The sequence below is a fragment of the Brassica oleracea genome, chromosome C7 (assembly GCF_000695525.1).
Source record: "Brassica oleracea var. oleracea cultivar TO1000 chromosome C7, BOL, whole genome shotgun sequence".
NCBI classification, from domain to species: domain Eukaryota; kingdom Viridiplantae; phylum Streptophyta; class Magnoliopsida; order Brassicales; family Brassicaceae; genus Brassica; species Brassica oleracea.
Window position 1 is genome coordinate 26,285,093 of NC_027754.1, and position 18,391 is coordinate 26,303,483.

At 32.4% G+C, this 18,391-nt stretch overlaps 1 protein-coding gene across 1 annotated transcript; it reads right to left on the bottom strand.

The window, feature by feature from the left end:
- Positions 1 to 11,693: 11,693 nt before the first annotated feature.
- Positions 11,694 to 14,684, bottom strand: LOC106305097 (auxin response factor 20-like). The gene is made up of 14 exons (XM_013741474.1): positions 14,642 to 14,684; positions 14,434 to 14,555; positions 14,245 to 14,340; positions 14,088 to 14,144; positions 13,848 to 13,991; positions 13,691 to 13,763; positions 13,525 to 13,615; positions 13,289 to 13,456; positions 13,082 to 13,195; positions 12,940 to 13,012; positions 12,710 to 12,848; positions 12,350 to 12,624; positions 11,905 to 12,089; positions 11,694 to 11,832 (listed from the first exon to the last, which is right to left on the bottom strand). The coding sequence occupies exons 1-14, from the start codon at positions 14,682 to 14,684 to the stop codon at positions 11,694 to 11,696; spliced, it is 1,719 nt and encodes a 572-aa protein (XP_013596928.1).
- Between the last annotated feature and the right edge of the window lie 3,707 nt (positions 14,685 to 18,391).

Here is an 18,391-nt window from a genome sequence, read left to right on the forward strand (position 1 = left end):
ACTCGCTTCTCCCGTAAGCGCACTCTAGCAAAAACAGGCAATTGTCAAGGAGATGGTTCAAAGCAGATGGAGGATAAGGTCACATCAAACCCTAAACCTGGTCTCCCAAAACCTTAATCTATCATATGGATCAAGTTTTCTCAGCTGATCGGATTTATGCAAGCAGTTTCTGGTTTATGGATTCCGGGTTTTTGTTGCTTTAATAAGCTTATGAGCATTTATTTCTGTTTTATCTTTGAGATTTCTTGTTTTTTGCTTACTTATTAATGCTTTGTTTGATGGTACGATCTTTCCATAAGATCATGCAATGGAATAAATTTATTATTGGACTTATTGGTTCTTTGAATGCAGGCAGGATTGATAAAGGAACTTGGTTTTGTTTCTCACTAAATTGGTATTTTCTGGTTTTGGTGACAGCATTGGAAACGTTACTGTATTGGGTCTCACTAAACCGAATACAGTCAAGTTATTACTGCAGCATGGATATTATGGACAGGTTAATTGGCTTCAATAAAAAATATTTTTAACGTCCTCAGCAAAACATTAAACCCTAAATCCTAATCCCTAAACCCTAAATCATAAACCATAAATCATAAACTCTAAACTCTTGGGTAAATCCTAATCCCTAAACCCTAAATCATAAACCATAAATCATAAACTCTAAACTCTTGGGTAAATCCTAATCCCTAAACCCTAAATCATAAACCATAAATCATAAACTCTAAACCCTTGGGTAAATCCTAAACTCTAGGATAAATCCTAAACTCTAAATCAAAATCACTAAACATTAAAACACTCAAGGGTTTAGGGTTTAAGGTTTAGTATTTAGGGTTTAAGGTTTAGGGTGTTAGAGTTTAGGATTTATCCAAGGGTTTACGGTTTACCCAAAGATTTAGGGTTTAGCCAAGGGTTTAGGGTTTAGGATTTAGGGTTTAGGGATTAGTATTTAGGGTTTAGTGTTTTGCTGACGATGTTAAAAATATTTTTTTTTAATTCTTTTTTCTGTAACTACTATTTTTTTTTACTTTTTTTATTTTAAAAACATAATATAACTTGATAATATTTTGTTTTCTTTTTTAAAAGATATCGAATTTGAAATAATGAAATTCTATTGGATGGTGAACCTAGAGGTTCATCCTAGGGGGTGAACCCAAGATAACTCTTCCTACTTGATGATCTTAGAGCTTGATTGTCAGAGTATTAGCATAAGCATTATGCTGGTTATTATCCAATCAACATTTATTACAAAAGAATTTAGAAAAGCACAAGATGCTAATGCTCTCTAAATGTTTTTTGCTCAATGCTCTCATATAGAGCTTTCGGTAAAACATTTGCAGTTAGAATATATAAAAATTTAAAAATAATTATATACAATTAAATAATTATTATTTAATAATATAAAAATTATGTTTATAATAAAAAAATAACTTTATATTTTTAAAAATAAAAATTGCGGTTATAATTTTTTAAAATTTTTTCAAAGAACAATAATTCAAATGTAAAATATAATATAATTTATATTATTACACATATAATTCATTATTTTTAATAACAAAACATAACATAATATACATATATATATATTATAAAATAAACATATATATATTATTTAAAAATAAATAAATTATATATCATATATTAATTTTTATGATAATAATATATATGTATCATTTACTGTTCTACCAATAAATAAATAATGATAAATTATATATAATTGAGTTATTTTATTTAATAATATCAACTATTATTGTATATCCAAAAGAAATTTTATATTTTTAAATAAATTTTACATTCCACGGTTGTTAAACGATCCCTTATTCCCTTTCTCAGCCACCCGCATCCATTTGGAGTCAGTCTTCTGAACCATCTTGCCTTTTCCCTTCCCATAATAATCCCGACCATCTCTCTCCTTCTTCTGATGACCCGTGTTCCCATTAATGACAACACCTTTTTAACTCCGAGCCCTGTCGTCATGCTTCCCGCCTTCATGCCACCCACCATTACCTTCTCTAGTCTCCCTCTTCCTCTCCGGACTCATCTTCACCTCCGGCTTAGTGAGAGGACATTTTTCTTCTTTGTGGCACAGGCTAGAGCAGATTGGACAATATCCAAAGAGCTTCTCATATCTCAATGAAATCGAAGCTTCCTCACCGTCATAAAACTCTCCCCCTTTGAATTCTACAGTAGTCTCAAAGCAGAGCTGTTGAAAAGCATCCACCACCACTTGAACTCTTGAATGATCAAGATCCACTGAGACCGTCCTTCCAAGAGCATCACCAATGCTTTCGAAGTTAGGGCGCGTCCTAAACTCCATTGGAACTCCTAGAACTCGAACCCAGAACGGTATTTCTTCCGGGAACAGCTGCGATTTCCTTGGTTGCCACCTTGCAAGAGTCAATATCCAGTAATCGAAATGAAAGGGCTGCAGCTTCAGAACCACTTCAATCTCTTCATCCGTCTCTTCCTCCGTCTTATAGAAAGTATACCACTGAGTAGGACTCAGAGAATAGACAGGGATGGATGTCACTTTACAAAAAGTTGAAAATATACAGTTAAATCAGGATATCAGGTGGAACAGATTTACCCATATAGGGCAAGACCACCACTCTTGATAGGTCCCACAGTTGACGTCTTGAAGGCCTTTTGTTGGAAAATACGGTGCCCACCAAAATTAAAACATTTCCTATGACAACTAGTGAAATGGTGTATAGCAGTTAAGAAGAATCTGCAAGGGCGAGGGATTTAAGGGTATATTTGTTGTGCAAGATGTGGAGCCCATGAGGAATCGATAAACCATGTGATTTTTTAATGTCCCCCGGCACTTCAGATTTGGGCTCTCTCGAAGATACCATCAAATCCATAAATTTTTCCAACAAGTTCTCTATTCAAAAATATGGATCATCTCTTCTGGAGAGTTCTACCACAGATGGAGGATCATCAGTTTGCTTGGATTCTATGGTACATATGGAAAGGTCGTAATAATAATTTTTTTAGCAAGCTGGACATTGATCCCATGGATACGCTTAAATTGGCAGAAACAGAATCAACATTATGGGCTGAGGCACATATATTGAATGAGCAGAGGACAGTACCCCAAGTTACGGTTACGTCTCTGCCGCCAATTCCAGGAAGATGGTGTTTCACAGATGGTTACTGGAAAGAGGGTGATATCTTTTCTGGACAAGGTTGGCTCAACACTCTAGAAGGATTTTATATACTGTTGGGGGTGAGGAATGTTCGGGCTAGTCTCTCTCCTCTTCATGCGGAAATGGAAGCGCTACTGTGGGCAATGGAATGCATGATAAATTTACGTCAATTTCAGGTTACGTGTGCAACGGATTGTTCTCATTTGGCGAAGATTGTTTCGAAATTAGAAGAATGACCAGCTTTTGCAAATTATTTGGAAGACATCAAGTCCCTGAAAGAAAGTTTCCTCCGAGCAGAAATCATCCATGTTCCAAGAACGGAAAATTCAATGGCGGATAGTCTAGCCCATAGTGCTAGGGTGCAACTGTCTTTCGTCGTCCACATAGATACAGATCACCCGGTTTGGTTTACAGAGTCTGTATGAGTCTGTATAAGTTGCTGACAAAAGTTTTTTTACATTTATTTATTTTTTAAATAATAATATGTCACATTTAAAATTTAATTTAATTATTATAATTCAATAAGATTCATTATTTTTAATAACAAAAATATTATTAATACATATTATAATTTAATATGTATTATTTTAAAATAAATATATTATATACTAACTTTTATGATAATTTTAAAATTGTATACTGCTACTTCTCTACCAATCACTTTATTATAAACTTTAATGAAAACATTCAGCTTTTATAACATACTGCTACTGCTTTATCATCAAGTGTACCAATCGAGGCCTTAGTTGCTGATTGGATATGGTGTACCAATAGAGGCCTTAGTTGCTGATTGGATATGGTTCCATACGAGAAGGGAGAAACTTAACGTTGACGATATGCTATTTTGGTGGTTTTACGACCGGCATGGTTTTTCTGGTTTCAGTTTCATAATTATGTCATACAGTATAATGAAATGTATACTCGCAATATTTATGTGGGAACTAGAGCAACATTATGACATGAGGGACAAAATCAAGCACATTCGGGTCCAATGATGATCACAACATTCATATTGCATCATAGGTTAACCGGACATAAAGGAGTTCTTCACACCCGTCTGTACAGCCCAATGGAGCAAATCTACTTTTTTTTATTATGAAAGTTCTTAGCTGGAACTGTAGAGGCATGAGAAGCAAATGGACAATAAGTTAACTCCAAGAGATATTTCATAAACATAAACCAGATTTTCTATTTTTATCGGAAAAAGCAAGATTGCTTGATGGCGTAAGAATAACTCAGCCTATGAAAAGGAGAAAATCAGTGAGCGTCAAAAAGCTCCGGGGGAAGAACCAAACATATGACAACAGAACTTAGGAATAAATACTGATCGGAAGTTACATGATGCATATAAGGATGAAGAAGATTTTTGGCAGCAGAAGAGCCGAAATATGTGGCATACATCAAGGGATCTTAACACCAAACTTTATTATGCCCTAACAAAATAACGGCGTGCTCGTAACAGGGTCTCTATGATGCTGATGGAAACTAGATAATAGAGGAAAATGGTGTAGAAAAGGTTGTAGTGGATTATTTTGAGGATTTGTTTAGGACAAATTCTCCTTCAGAATTCAAAATTTTTCTGGAAGAGATGTCGCCTAGCATCACTCCCCAAATGAATCAGAGTTACTAAGGATTGCAAAGGAGGATGAAGTTCGACAAACCTTGTTTATGATGCATCCAGAGAAAGAGCATGGACTGGATGGAATGATAGCATTTTTTTTCCAACATTCTTGGCATATAATAAAAAAAGAACCTATTGGATATGGTTAATACATTTTTAATTTCCAGAAAGCTAGACACGAGGTTAAACATTACAAATATTTGCTTGATTCCTAAAACGTAGAGGCCAAAAAGGATGACAGAGCTCAAGCCTTTAAGTATGTGTAATGTAGGATATAAGATTATCTCAAAAGTATTATGTTAGAGGTTGAAGGTCTTCCTTCCTTTACTTATATCGATAACAAAATTGGCTTTTGTGGCTGGAAGATTGATCTCTTACAATATTCTTATAGCCCAAGAGATGTTTCATGGGGTAAGGACGAATAAGTCATGCCAAAACAAGTTTATGGCCATAAAGAAGGATATGAGTAAAGTGTATGATATGGTGGAATGGCCTTTTTATCAAGGCATTACTCCACAAAATGGGTTTTGACCATCTTTGGATCCAACTAATGATAGAATGTATTTCCTCGATTCAATATATGGTATTATTGAATGGTCAGCCAAAGGGACACAAAACGCCACACTGTGGTTTGTGTCAGGGGGATCCATTGTCCTCTTATTTGTTTATTATGTACATGAAAGCCTTGATAGCGAACATCAAAAAAGCTGAGAAAGAGAGACAACTCACAGGTATGAAGGTTGCAAGTGCTTGTCCTTCAATTTCTCATTTGACCTTTATCGATGAAGAGGAATGCCAGGCAATTCTTAGTATTCTAAAGGAATATGAGGGGGTATTGGGTCAACAGATAAATTTTAAAAAATCTTCGATCCAATTCGGTCATAAGATCGAGGAATCCACCAAACATGAAATTCGGGGTGTATTAGGGATACAAAATTTTGTAGGGATAGGATCATATCTAGGCATCCCTGAGAATTTGGGAGGTTCAAAATTGGGAGGTTCAAAAACACAAGTTTTTGGTTTTATTCAAGAATGGTGAAATAACAGAGTAAATGGATGGACTTTCAAATTTTTCACGAAGGGGGACAAGGAAGTAATCATAAAGTCCGTAGTCACGGCCTTACCGAACCATGTAATGTCTTGCTTTCGTATACAAAAAATGGTAACAAAGAAGTTAACGAGTGCAGTGCTCAATTTTGGTGGAGTCCGGGAGGCAGCACTAGAGGTTTGCATTGGAAATTATGAGATAAACTTTGCAGTCCCAAGGATGAAGGAGGTCTAGGTTTTAAAGACCTCACAGACTTCAATATTTCTATGATTGGAAAGAAATTTTGGAGGATGATTGAGAAATCGAATATGTTATTCTCAAGGGTTTTCAAAGGACGGTATTTCAGGAATGCCTTACCCCTAAAACCAATTAGATCGTACTCCGCATCATATGGCCGGTGCAATATTGTCTCTGCTAGTTCTCTGGTTAGCAAATGACTAATCAAAGAGTGGGATCAGGATCGTCAATATCAGTATGGAAAGATCCTTGGCTCCCATCCACCCGCCCAAGACCAGCAAACATAAATCAACACAATTTTACATGGACCTTACATTGGATTCTCTCATTAATGCAAATTCGAGAACTTGGAATCTACAGGCAATTCAGATGTTGATAGATCCTCACGATGTGAAGACTATTAAAATTTTACCATTAAGTCAAAGTCAAATAGCGGATCGTGATGGATGGAATTTTACCAATAATGGAAGATACACGGTTAAATCTGGATATCAAGTATAACGAGTGTACCTGGATGGAGAAAGAATGTTACTAGAGTATCGCCCTTCATTTTCCCCACTAAAGGATTTTTGCTGGAAAGTGAGGTGCCCACCTAAGATGAAACACTTTTTATGGCAATTGGTATCAGGATATATAGCAGTGAAGAAAAAATTGCAGGCGAGAGGAATACAAGGGGTACAACTTGCGCACGTTGTGGAGCACCTGAGGAATCCATAAATCATGTATTTTTTGAATGTCCACCGGCGGTTCAGGTTTGGGATCTCTCACGAATCTCATAGAACCCATATATCTTCCCCACTCAGTCACTCTTTGCAAATATGAATCATTTATTTTTAAGGATTTCCACACTATTGGAAAATCATCAATATGCATGGATCCTATGGTGCATATGGAAAGAAAGAAACAACAAAATTTTCAGCAATTTAGATGTTGATTCCATATATACTCTCAAGTTGGCAGAGACATAATCTATAATTTGGGCTGAGGCACATGCGACAATTCCATCAAATTAGGTTGCAAGTGGAAACGACAATACCGTTTATACCAGGTCGATGATATTTTACGGAAGGATCATGGAAAACCCAGGAAACTTACTCGGGAAAAGTGTGGTATAGTGCATTGGAAGGATGATGAAAACCTCTCGAGGAGTTGACAATCTAAGTTGGTAAAGGGGATAAGCCTTGCTGCTATGAAACCGTAAAGCTTCAAAGACAAGGGATGTGTAATGAGTGGTCACACGAAGGATGTGAAGGCCTCCGATATTCCAACTCAATGTCCTGGGATATGACACACCTGGACGACAATGAGGCTGACCCCCAAGATATGACGCACAAGAACGGATCGGTTTGATCCCATGGATATGACGCACCAAGATTGATCGAAAATATCAGTAGATATTACACACCATTGAAAGAAAATTAGAATCACTCTCAAGGTTCCAAAAATAATCGCTCAAAGGCTTCTTTTATTTTAATAGAGATTACAACATATTTATAGGAAACAAAACTTGTTAAGAAAGCTAGATAATTAATACATAGGAAATCACAAAATGGTGCATGGATGAGAGAAAATGTTTTTTGGAACAAGCATTCATTGCATACAGGAGATAGAAGCTTTCCATGCAATTTAGTTTTTGATTTTCGTCACTTTTCTTGGACAGCTAAAAAAACACTTGTTTTTTAATTTTCTTGGGCTTGTAACTTCACAAAAATGGACCGGACATGTTAGCTAACATCATGAGTTGATTTCTGAATGTCTTCCATGTCCATAACTTCATAAATCAGCCCAAGATCACATCAAAGGATTTGGTAGTTTAATGGGAGTAAGGAATACAAGGGCTAATCAAGCCACCACTCCACTCGGAAATAGAGGCTCTCATTTGGGCAATGAAATGGAAGAAATTTAAGGCAGTTTAATGTTATATTTGCAACAAATTTTTCGCAGTTGGTGAAAATGGTTTCAGAATTAGAAGAATGGCTAGCCTTTGAAATTTATTTGGAAGAAATAAATACCCTGAAGGGAAGTTTTCACAGATCGGGATCATTCATATCTCATGGACGCATAACATAAGGGCATATAGTCTCGTATGTAGTGCAAGGAAGCAACTGTCATTTGTCGTTTATGTAGATGCAGAGCTACCGGTTTGGTTTGCAGAGTCTATATGAATCTGTTATGTTGATGACAAAAGAACATTGTACTTTTAGTTATACTTGTACAATAGCAAAAATGTTCACCTATAGACAATGTAGAGTATAGTTTTCGTTGCAAATATTAGACAATGTAAAGTATAGTTTTCAATTATTGAATAATTCAATATTAATTAAGTGTTATTTAATTTTTTACAAGAATGCATTCACAGAAATAGTAAGCGTAATCATTATACTATTTAAATATAGATGAAGGTGATATTATAATTTATGAACTAAGAATAATATAATATCATATGAGAACAAAATATTTTTTTTTATAAACCGTGAAAACACACATATGACATAGTCAAAATGGATAAAATTAATGGATCAGTCCAAACCATAGATCTCAATGGATAGAAAAATTGGTTACAAATAGATCAATGGATAAAATGAGTTAATGGACTTAGTGGATTGGGTAAAAATGTTTTGGATTGTAATGGATAACTAGATTTTGACCCGCGCTTTCGAAGCGCGACTTTTTCTTGGATTATAAATATAATTTAATATGAATTAATATTTGGGATTGTACATTATTATGTTACAAAGTATGTATTATATCAAAACATAAAATTTGTTTAAAATTATATAATTTAGAAGTAGTTTATTTGAGATTTTGTATGTACATTCTAATGTAGATCTCTCTTAAGTTTGGAAATTTGAGGATTCAAAAACCTCAACCAAAACCAACTCAAAAATATATGTTTGGTTCGAGTCCGAATACATCGCAAAGCACCTATTGTATGTTTTTTTTGACATGCGGGTCTCGGTTTGGGTCCGGATCCTACTGAGACCCGATCAGATACCCAAAGTATGCAAAATATTTTGTTTATATTAAGTATATTTGGGTATTTCAGATATATTTTTGATATTATATATATTCTTTTAACGGATCAGGTTTATGTTTTCGATTATAGTTTAGATTTTTAAGTAAAATTTTAAAATTTTAAAATATATTTCAGATATTTAGATATGTTTTTGGTACTTTGGTTCATCGGGTCAGATTTCAGGTAAAATTATTTTTCCGCCTTTTGAATATTTTTGACTATTTTTGGGAGGTTTTGGGTGTGGTTTGGGTGTTTTTAGGTTTTCTGGTACTTTGGTTTTTTTCAGGGTCTAAATGTTGAAACCATTCCAACCCGAGACATACCAAAAAATTACATGTATTTTACACGTATTTAAGTTATAGATCCAAACCGACCTACACACAAAAAAAAACCAATTTGAACCTAACCCAAATATCCAAATGCTCAAGCATACTCTCTCTCAATATATTTTGTGTGCATTTTATAAAAGTTAACATTTGTTGAATTGGTGAGGATTAGTATTTTAGTAGATTTTTAGTCAACTTAATAGTATAAATTTGTAGGAGTTCTAATATTTTTTAAATTAAATAATAAATTTTTAATATCAATATATTTATAAAACAATATTTAAACGTAATATATATAATTTTATTTTAACAGATTATTTGTTAATTTCTTTTATCAAATTTGTTTTTGTAAATATTTTGATATATGTCTGACAGTTTCAAATCACATTAAATTAAATGATACCTTTTTAGGTTCAAAAGTTTAGATTTTGTTGACATGTAGTTGGCATATATTAATAATAATAACATACAAATAAACATGGGTGACAGCTCATCGTGAATATTGAAAGTGAAGCTTTATCAAGGATTAAAATGTTCATATCAAAATCAATATATTGTTGTCGATTTTTTTAAACAAAAAAAAAATTCTATCAAGGTAACAAATTATTCGTTGTATTCAATGTATCACATATCAATATGGCAATAATGCTATACAGTTAGAGAAAATAAAGGTAGGACCATAAAATATTCATGAAAAAGTGCAACTAACTTTTTTTAAGTAGAATTTTTGGGAATGTTTCTTTTTTAATAGTATAAACGGGTTATCCATAACCAAACCAATAAAAATTTATAACAAACACAAACTCAAATCAAATATATAAATAAAAAAATAACCAAACCAAATTTCCAAACCAATTTTACTATACCAAGTTTTTATTTATTTACTCATATATATAACTATATGTTAATAAACTAAATATAACCCAACTTCTCATATATATTTTTTTGTTAACACTCAGTTTTATATATATAGTATGGTTGTTTTTAATAAGCCAAAGTTAATAATATTTCTCGCATAAACTCTAAAATCAAGCTTTTTCCACCAAAAATGTAAATTGGTTTGTTTTCCAATAAAAATCGTTAAATCTCATTTTCTCACTGAAACAGTAAAAAAGTGTTTTCCCACCAGACCCACAAATCGTTTTTTCGCCAAAAATGGTAGAATTATGTTTTTTTTCGCCAAAACCTTAAAGTCGTTTTTTCCCACCAAAATGGCAAAATTTAAGTTTTCCAACCAAACCGTAAAATTGGGTTTTCCTACCTTAACCGGAAAATCATATTTCCCACTAAAAACGTAAAATCAAGTTTCCTACCGAAAACCGCAAAATTGAGTTTTCCCAATAAAAGTGCAAATTGTGTTTTCCCGCCAAAATACAAAATCATGTTTTTTCGCCAATATCATAAAATCGTGTTTTCCCGCCAAAATTACAAAATCTTATTTTCCGTTAAAACCACAAAATCGTTTACTGCTGCCGAAACTGCAAAATCCTATTTCCACTAAAATCCTAAATCACGTTTTCCCTCTAAAACCGCAATAATATTGTTTTTTCCCGTTAAAATCACACAACTTTCTTTTCCTACAAAAACCGCAAAATCATATTTTCCGCCAAAATTGCAAAATTCATGTTTTCTCGTTAAAACTGCAAAATCATGTTATCCTGCTAAACGGTAAAATAAAGTTTTCTGCCAAAAAGTCAAATCATGTTTTCCCACCAAAACTGCAAAATCATATTTCCGCAAAACTACAAAATCATGTTTCCTTGCTAAAACTGTAAAAAAAAAAAACATTTCTTGTCAAAACTGCAAAATAGTTTTTTTTCCCAAAACTGCAAATTTTTTTATCTAAATTCTAATCAATATTTTTAATTCCAGCCGCAAAAAATATTTTTTTTTTACTCAATAACCATTTAAACTATAAAATTATTGTTCATGGGTTAACCATTAAAACGAGTAACTCATTAACTTAAATGAGTTATGGATTAAACCAATCCATTTGTCAAATGGATTGGTTTAATCCATTACCCTTATAAGCTTAAAAAACATTTGGATATGATTTGGTTTTGGGTTGGTTTACTCCCCTGCCCACAATAATAAACATGCCAGCAAAATATTTGAAATGAAAAAAAAATGAAAGATATTTGTTTCATTTAAAACTTCAATCAATAGACAAAATACCAATCATTAAATGCCCAAACACTCCATAATATACTTTTAAGTTATAAGTCACACACATTTCCAAGTATAATCTTTAATACATTATAAAATAAGCAAGTTTTACATTTTTAAACCAAAACCCTCTTTAATTATTGTTGACATCTGGTGGTAAGATTGTTGTTGCCAACCTTGGGTCACCTTCAGCGAATTTGTTATCTGCATTCCCTCTTTTGGCATCATGTTCTGAATATATGAATATTTCCTTCGCCGTATTGCAAAATTTTCTACAAAAAAATAAAAAAATTACTCACTAATTTTGCTCAGTATTAAGAAAAAAAAAAGAAGCAAAAACTTACGGCCACGGATCATCGCCAAGAAGCATCATATTTCCATCAGCGTTTATAAAAACTATTTTCCATTGATTGTGCATATGCAACTTGTCTTTGATATCAAAGAGTCTTTCTAGTTCATCGATCAACTGATTGTATCCATCAAAAATAGTTAAATCCATAGTTCTTTCTGCGGCACCTTCCATACAAACCTGATCAATAACCATATCAAAAGCAGATGAACTTTATAGTCATCTAAATCTATTAAGTATATGCAATTTTTATTAAAAATCTAAGATCAGAATGAACTGTGGATGCGCGCGCGCGCGCACACACACACACACATATGTGTGTATATATACTTAATTAACAACATACTTTTTATGAAAACCCATGTTTTAGTTGTACCTAATAGATAGTTTTAAACTTGACTAATAAGTACAAAATAAGAAGATGGTGATCAATTTCATACCTTAGTATGAGTTTTAGTTTGGATCTGGTCAACCTTTTCTTCTTCAAAGATTTTAGAAATCTTAGATTTTTTATATGAGTGAGTTGGTTGTACGGGATCCTTTGTTTTTGCAGGAAATGTTAGATCAACTCCAAACAGTCTGTAGCTAGCAGCCTCGGTCGTCGTTGACGTTTCTTTCATTGCTTGAACCATTTGCTCATTGTAGTTGGGTTTGGACATGCTAGGGAATGAGTAGCTCATTGAAGATTGTATGCTCGTCTGTCCAATTTCTTGGCCTTGGATCAATGTAGGAACCCACATATGTTAGAATGATAAATAATTTACAATGATGTTTTAACTTATTGAGTAGTGTTTACTTACCAAAATCATTTATTTCACTTTGACGTTTGTTTTTTAGAAAAACTGATTTGGGAATGTTCGATGAATGTGTTAAAGGCTCGATTTCCCATGGAGATACCTTATCAGGTCTTGAAATTATTGCAGCTTCATCCCATTGTACCTATAAAATAAAGTTAGTGGATATTATCTATTATTTTATAAAAAAATATTCTAAAATAATATAACTAAAGTAGAAATAGTACTGATCTGACCTCTAGACTTCGCCATTCTGAATTCTTCCAATGAGTGGAGAAATCTTTCACTCCTACTATTGTTCCATAGTATCTAGTGTAGTAAAATCATTTGCGTAAGTAATCATATTTCCAAAAAAGTAAATAAATGTTCAAGATTTACCTTATTTCACTAAAATCTCTTCCTTCGAATTTCATCAAAAATCTGGAGCCTACACTAAATTTCCTATTCACTCCATCTATAAATTTTTCGAAGTTGACAAGGAACTGGCTCGACCTGATATTATCACATCAATAATAAATAAAAGTGTATTTGTTGAACTAACTATTTGCATAATTTTTAATTTAATAAGAAATTTGTTTTCTTTACCTTGGCTTATAGAACACAACAAACATACATTTTCTTTCGATAGCATTCAATGCAGTAGCAACAACCCCATGGTGCATACTCTGCTTTGAAATTACTGGTGATGGTATGTTGTGTTGTTGATGATGAGCTGATTTTCTGATTCCAACTCGTGATTCCCCATTCTCTCCTCTGTGATAAAAATAGTTAAAATCCAAAGTACAAAATACAAATAAGATGTAAAATGAAAAAAAAAATACCGGAGAAATACAAAACAGTCTCCAACAACCAAATCTTTTCCTTTTGCAAACTCATTCCAACCAGATGTGAAAAGATGTCTTTGTGGCGTACCTAGTTGATTGTTTGTGAGAAAATAAAGATTAGTAATTAATATTCTCAATTTTGATATCAATAAAAATTTGTTACCTCTTAAAGTGTGTTTAAAGTTCCATTCATGACCATGAATATCTTTAGCAATTACCTCTTGACTTGGTGTTAGCTGAAATGTATCCTAAAAAACTTTTTAGTACAAAATTTTATATAAAATTTTGCAATTTGAGTCGATATAAGTCAGTGTTAATACCAGCAGAGGAAGACATTCAATGGCATGTCTTTTATTCAAAACAAAACTACCCTTTTTATTGGTGTCAGAAGCACTTAACACCTTAGTAAAATAGTTAATGTTTTGTATGTTGTTTTCAGGTTTAGGAGTTGGGATTTCAACTTCCTAAAAAAATTAAAATTCAAAATAGATATTAAAATAGATATTAAGAAAACCTGAAATTATGTTATTAAATAAATAAAATATTATTTTGCCACTCACAGATGTATCAGGTAACAAAGAAATTTCTGCATAAATTTCATCTGTTGTTGTCTCTACCTAAGACCATGTATAAAATATACCCAAATCAATATCACTAATTCAGTATAGCTTATGTGCATCTTATAAATAAGAAACATAAATAATCAATAAAACATACCTTCAGCTTGATACTAAAAACATTGCAGCAAATTTTTGAAGGAATATCAAAAATCGGTTTTAGTTGACAAAGTTCGTCGTTCATAGATGTAACTAGCTGGTTATACCATCAAATTTATGAGTAAGTTTTGCAAATCAAAACATATGCGAAAGAATATAATAAGTTTGTAAAAAATAAAAAAAATATTGCCTGCTCTATATGTCCTTGGGGAAAATAATTTATTTTTTCTCCAACTTTTGGAAGATGAAACAGAGGACCAGCACATAACTTCCATAATTGATTATACAAATAGTTATTGGTTCCATCAGTAGCTACACAAACAGCAAAAATATAATTATGGATAAATCTATTTCATCAATCGAAACCGAACACAAATCCAAAAATTTCTCACTTATACCTAAAGATTCAGGTTGCACATGCATGATTTGATCACTCGCCATCAGCAATTTCTCACTTATTTTTGTTCGAACAATTTTGTTTTCTGAGACAATTTTTTTTATATTTCCACAAATTTGATATGTATCAGTATTTAAAAGTAAAATAATATTGAAATAGTACATCAAAATATATTCGGATACTAGTTTTGACTAATAATTTTAACAAGTTACGAAACAATGTTGGTCAAAGATGTATCTTTTAGAAATACCAAAAGTTATTCAATATCAATAAATTATCAATTACGTTTCTAAATATATTATAATATTGTTAAAGAAAGGTCATGGACCATACTCGCCTCATAATTAGATGGATATGCCTTTGGAAAAACGACAAGACAATGGTTTTCCCTAAGAGAAATCAAAGGTATAGTCAATGGATCCTCTACTCGAAAATTAATGCATTCTTAGCTCTTTCGTTAATAGGAAACTTACAAAACAGGGATTATAAGTGATGGTATAGGGACAATTCCATCATTTACATCTTTGATTAAAATTTACCAAAAAAGTTATATGTTTCTACACGAGACACACGTGTATAGGCGGTGGACCAATGGATCCACAATCTACATCATCACAGCCATCGGGCCACATCGAAACACAACTGCAAGCTCCTTATACAAAAATCAGTGTCTTCAGTGAAATCATAGACAATATATTTCCACCTTTGGAGAATCCCAAAAACTTTCTAGCCGACCACTGAAGGAAAGCTTCATTGAATCCTCTATAGGAAATCATCTCAAGGTAATAAGGGGTAGCAAAGAAATTAATCCCACAAAAAGGAATTTTAAGTTCATTGAAGAAGCAGGAGGATCGATTGTGTGCAGCCAGAATTTGATTCATTAAAAAATGTGGAAAAGAAAAGAAAACACTAACACGAGTTATGTTATCACTTAAACTTCCCTGAGAAAGATATTCATGTATATATCCATTAATCACACTAACACAAGAGATATATGCATAGTTTTTTTGTCTATAGGCCCAACTTCGTAGTAGACATTTTCATCGTTGTTTGCAAACAATATCTTGTTCTTAGGCAAATCAAATACTACAACTACTGTGGCCAGAAACGCCCTCCCCAAAATCAAAGGGGTATTAAAACCATTGCCCATATCCACCACCTAAAAATCAATTAGATCAACACAATTTACAACTTTCACATCAAGAAAATTAATAAAGACTTGGTGGAAAAGTCTACAAACTGCATAGTCAGCTTATGAACTCATGTAACAAGACCCAATATCTCATCAATGTACTTAGATATGAGACTAATCGTGGACCCATTATCATGGGAGAAGCAATGTACTCAACCCCTGATATCAAACATGGAACAACAAACTTCCCATGATCGTCTATCTTGGGTAATTTTCTCATCGATGAACATGCATTCCTAGCCTTAACAAACAGTGCCACAATCTCCCTCATGGTTTATCTGGTGTTATTGAATTACTGGCCCAAATGGTAGTTATCACAAGCGTCTTCGAATGATATGTTAAGAGAAATATTAATCATTCTTATGTAAGACATCCAAAGTCTTCTAACTTATAGGCTCTCTCAAATGTTGTGGCACAACATGACATGGCACGTTAGGCACACAAGAAGATTGAGATGCATGCTTCTCGATGTGCTATGCTCTTCCTCGACATGCTCCTTTAAACTAATGACTTTTTCAGCTTCTGTCCCTCGTAGTTGTGACAACGTTACATTGAGCTCTAATGTTTACCTCTATCTTTCCAGGATGATGTATTTCTTAACGTTTAATGGCTTCAACATTTGGGCATTCTGAATCTCCAACTCCTTTACATGGGTGTCCACTGAGTCGAATTTGATGTTGAAATCATTGTACATCTCATCTACTCTGGAATTGCTTGCTTTCCAAAGTTTATCAATATATAATACTAAGGACAACCACAACAAAGAATTTATACATAATCAAAACAAAGAACAAAATTAATGGGAAAACACAATTAACATAAAAGTAAAATGATTTTAAGAACGGTCAATGCACAGTTAAATTTGGATATTGGGTTCCTCGAAATATACTGCAAAGTGATGAAGAAAAGGAGGTTCTGGAGTCGAGTATAACCAAACTTAAAGCCTTTGCTTAAAAAATAAAAGCACCTCAGAAGATATATCATCTTATTTGGCAACTAATAACATGACATGTGGCGGTCGTAAGGAATCTGGTCCGCCTAAACATGTGACGCAATAATTATTGTCCAAAATGTAGATAACCAAAAGAAACTTTTACGCATGCGATCTTTGAATGTCCACCGGCCTTACAAGCATGGTCTCAATCATCAACTCCGTCACTGACCACCGTCAACAAATGGCCCAACCCACCAGACTAGAAACAAGCAGTTTCTCTAGCCTCCATATAAACCATCATCAACAGTCTTGTGACACTACCATATTGTCTTCTAGCGCAGTTGAAAGATGTCGAGACCATTGGCACACACAGCCACAATGACGCCATGGAGCAACATACCACTTTTTTGACTCGAGACCACGCCTCAGCTCCATGAAGAAGAAAGGGTAGCTTCCATACCTCCGTCAAAGAGCTTCCGCTTTGAAAATATGATTCATATATGATATATAACCAAATCACTAGATTTTGACCCGCGCTTTCAAAGCGCGGGTTTATTATTTTTTTTTTTCAATTGACAAATATTTAGTAAATGTCATATTTTCATATATTCGTGTTTTATTTTATAAAAGACTTAAACTTTTTATCTTTATTTATCGTATTTCATTTTAAATGACTATTTATGTTTAAAAAATTAAACTTTATTTCTTTAATGAATTAAATTGGTATAACTCTGATAAATTAATTTTATTATGTGGTTAATATTTTAATAAAAAAATTATATACTTTTAATAAAGATTTATACTTTTCAATGAAAAAAATCAATTTTTTATGAATGCTTAAATTATATTAAGAAAAGAAAAAAAATAATAATTAAGAATACTTGAAAAAAAATTATTTGAACTTGGACTCAATGACCCAAAGAAAAAAAATGTGAGAATTTGATCTGATTTTTTAATCGGCTCAAATGACCCAAGAAAGATCTGATGTGGACTGGATCTGAAAAAATGAATCAATATAGATATGTTATTAATATTACTTGATTGTCCTTAATGAAACATTAGTAAAACAAATGGCAGGTTAATGTAAAAAAGACAATAGAATCCTGATTTAATATTATAAATTTCAAATGCAAATAAATATCAAACAAAATATACAATTTTCTACGCGAAGCGTAAACCAACCCTTAGTGTCCATTATAAAAACTTATATGTTAATTAATAAGTACAGTATATGGTTTCTTGCGCCAACGAATGAATAATATTTTTAAACAATATTTAAATAAAAACATTTTATTACATTTAATTCTAAGTTCATTACTTTTTAAAAATTATCAAGTAATCATTTGTAGTGTTTATTTAGTTAATTTTCTAATTTGATAGTATCTAAATTATTTTAGGTTAATAAATGTTTTTGCTATTATCCAAAATAATAGTTTATATACTAATTTATTTTCTAAAAAATAAAAATTTAGTAAAATATATAGTTTCTTTTAGTTAAAAGATTTAACTTACAAAATATATTTATTAAACTTAATGAATGTAATAGTAATCACTCAATTAAATTATTTTATCGCAACAAAAATTTAAATACGTTTAATTTATAAATTTTATTAGGCTTATCATTA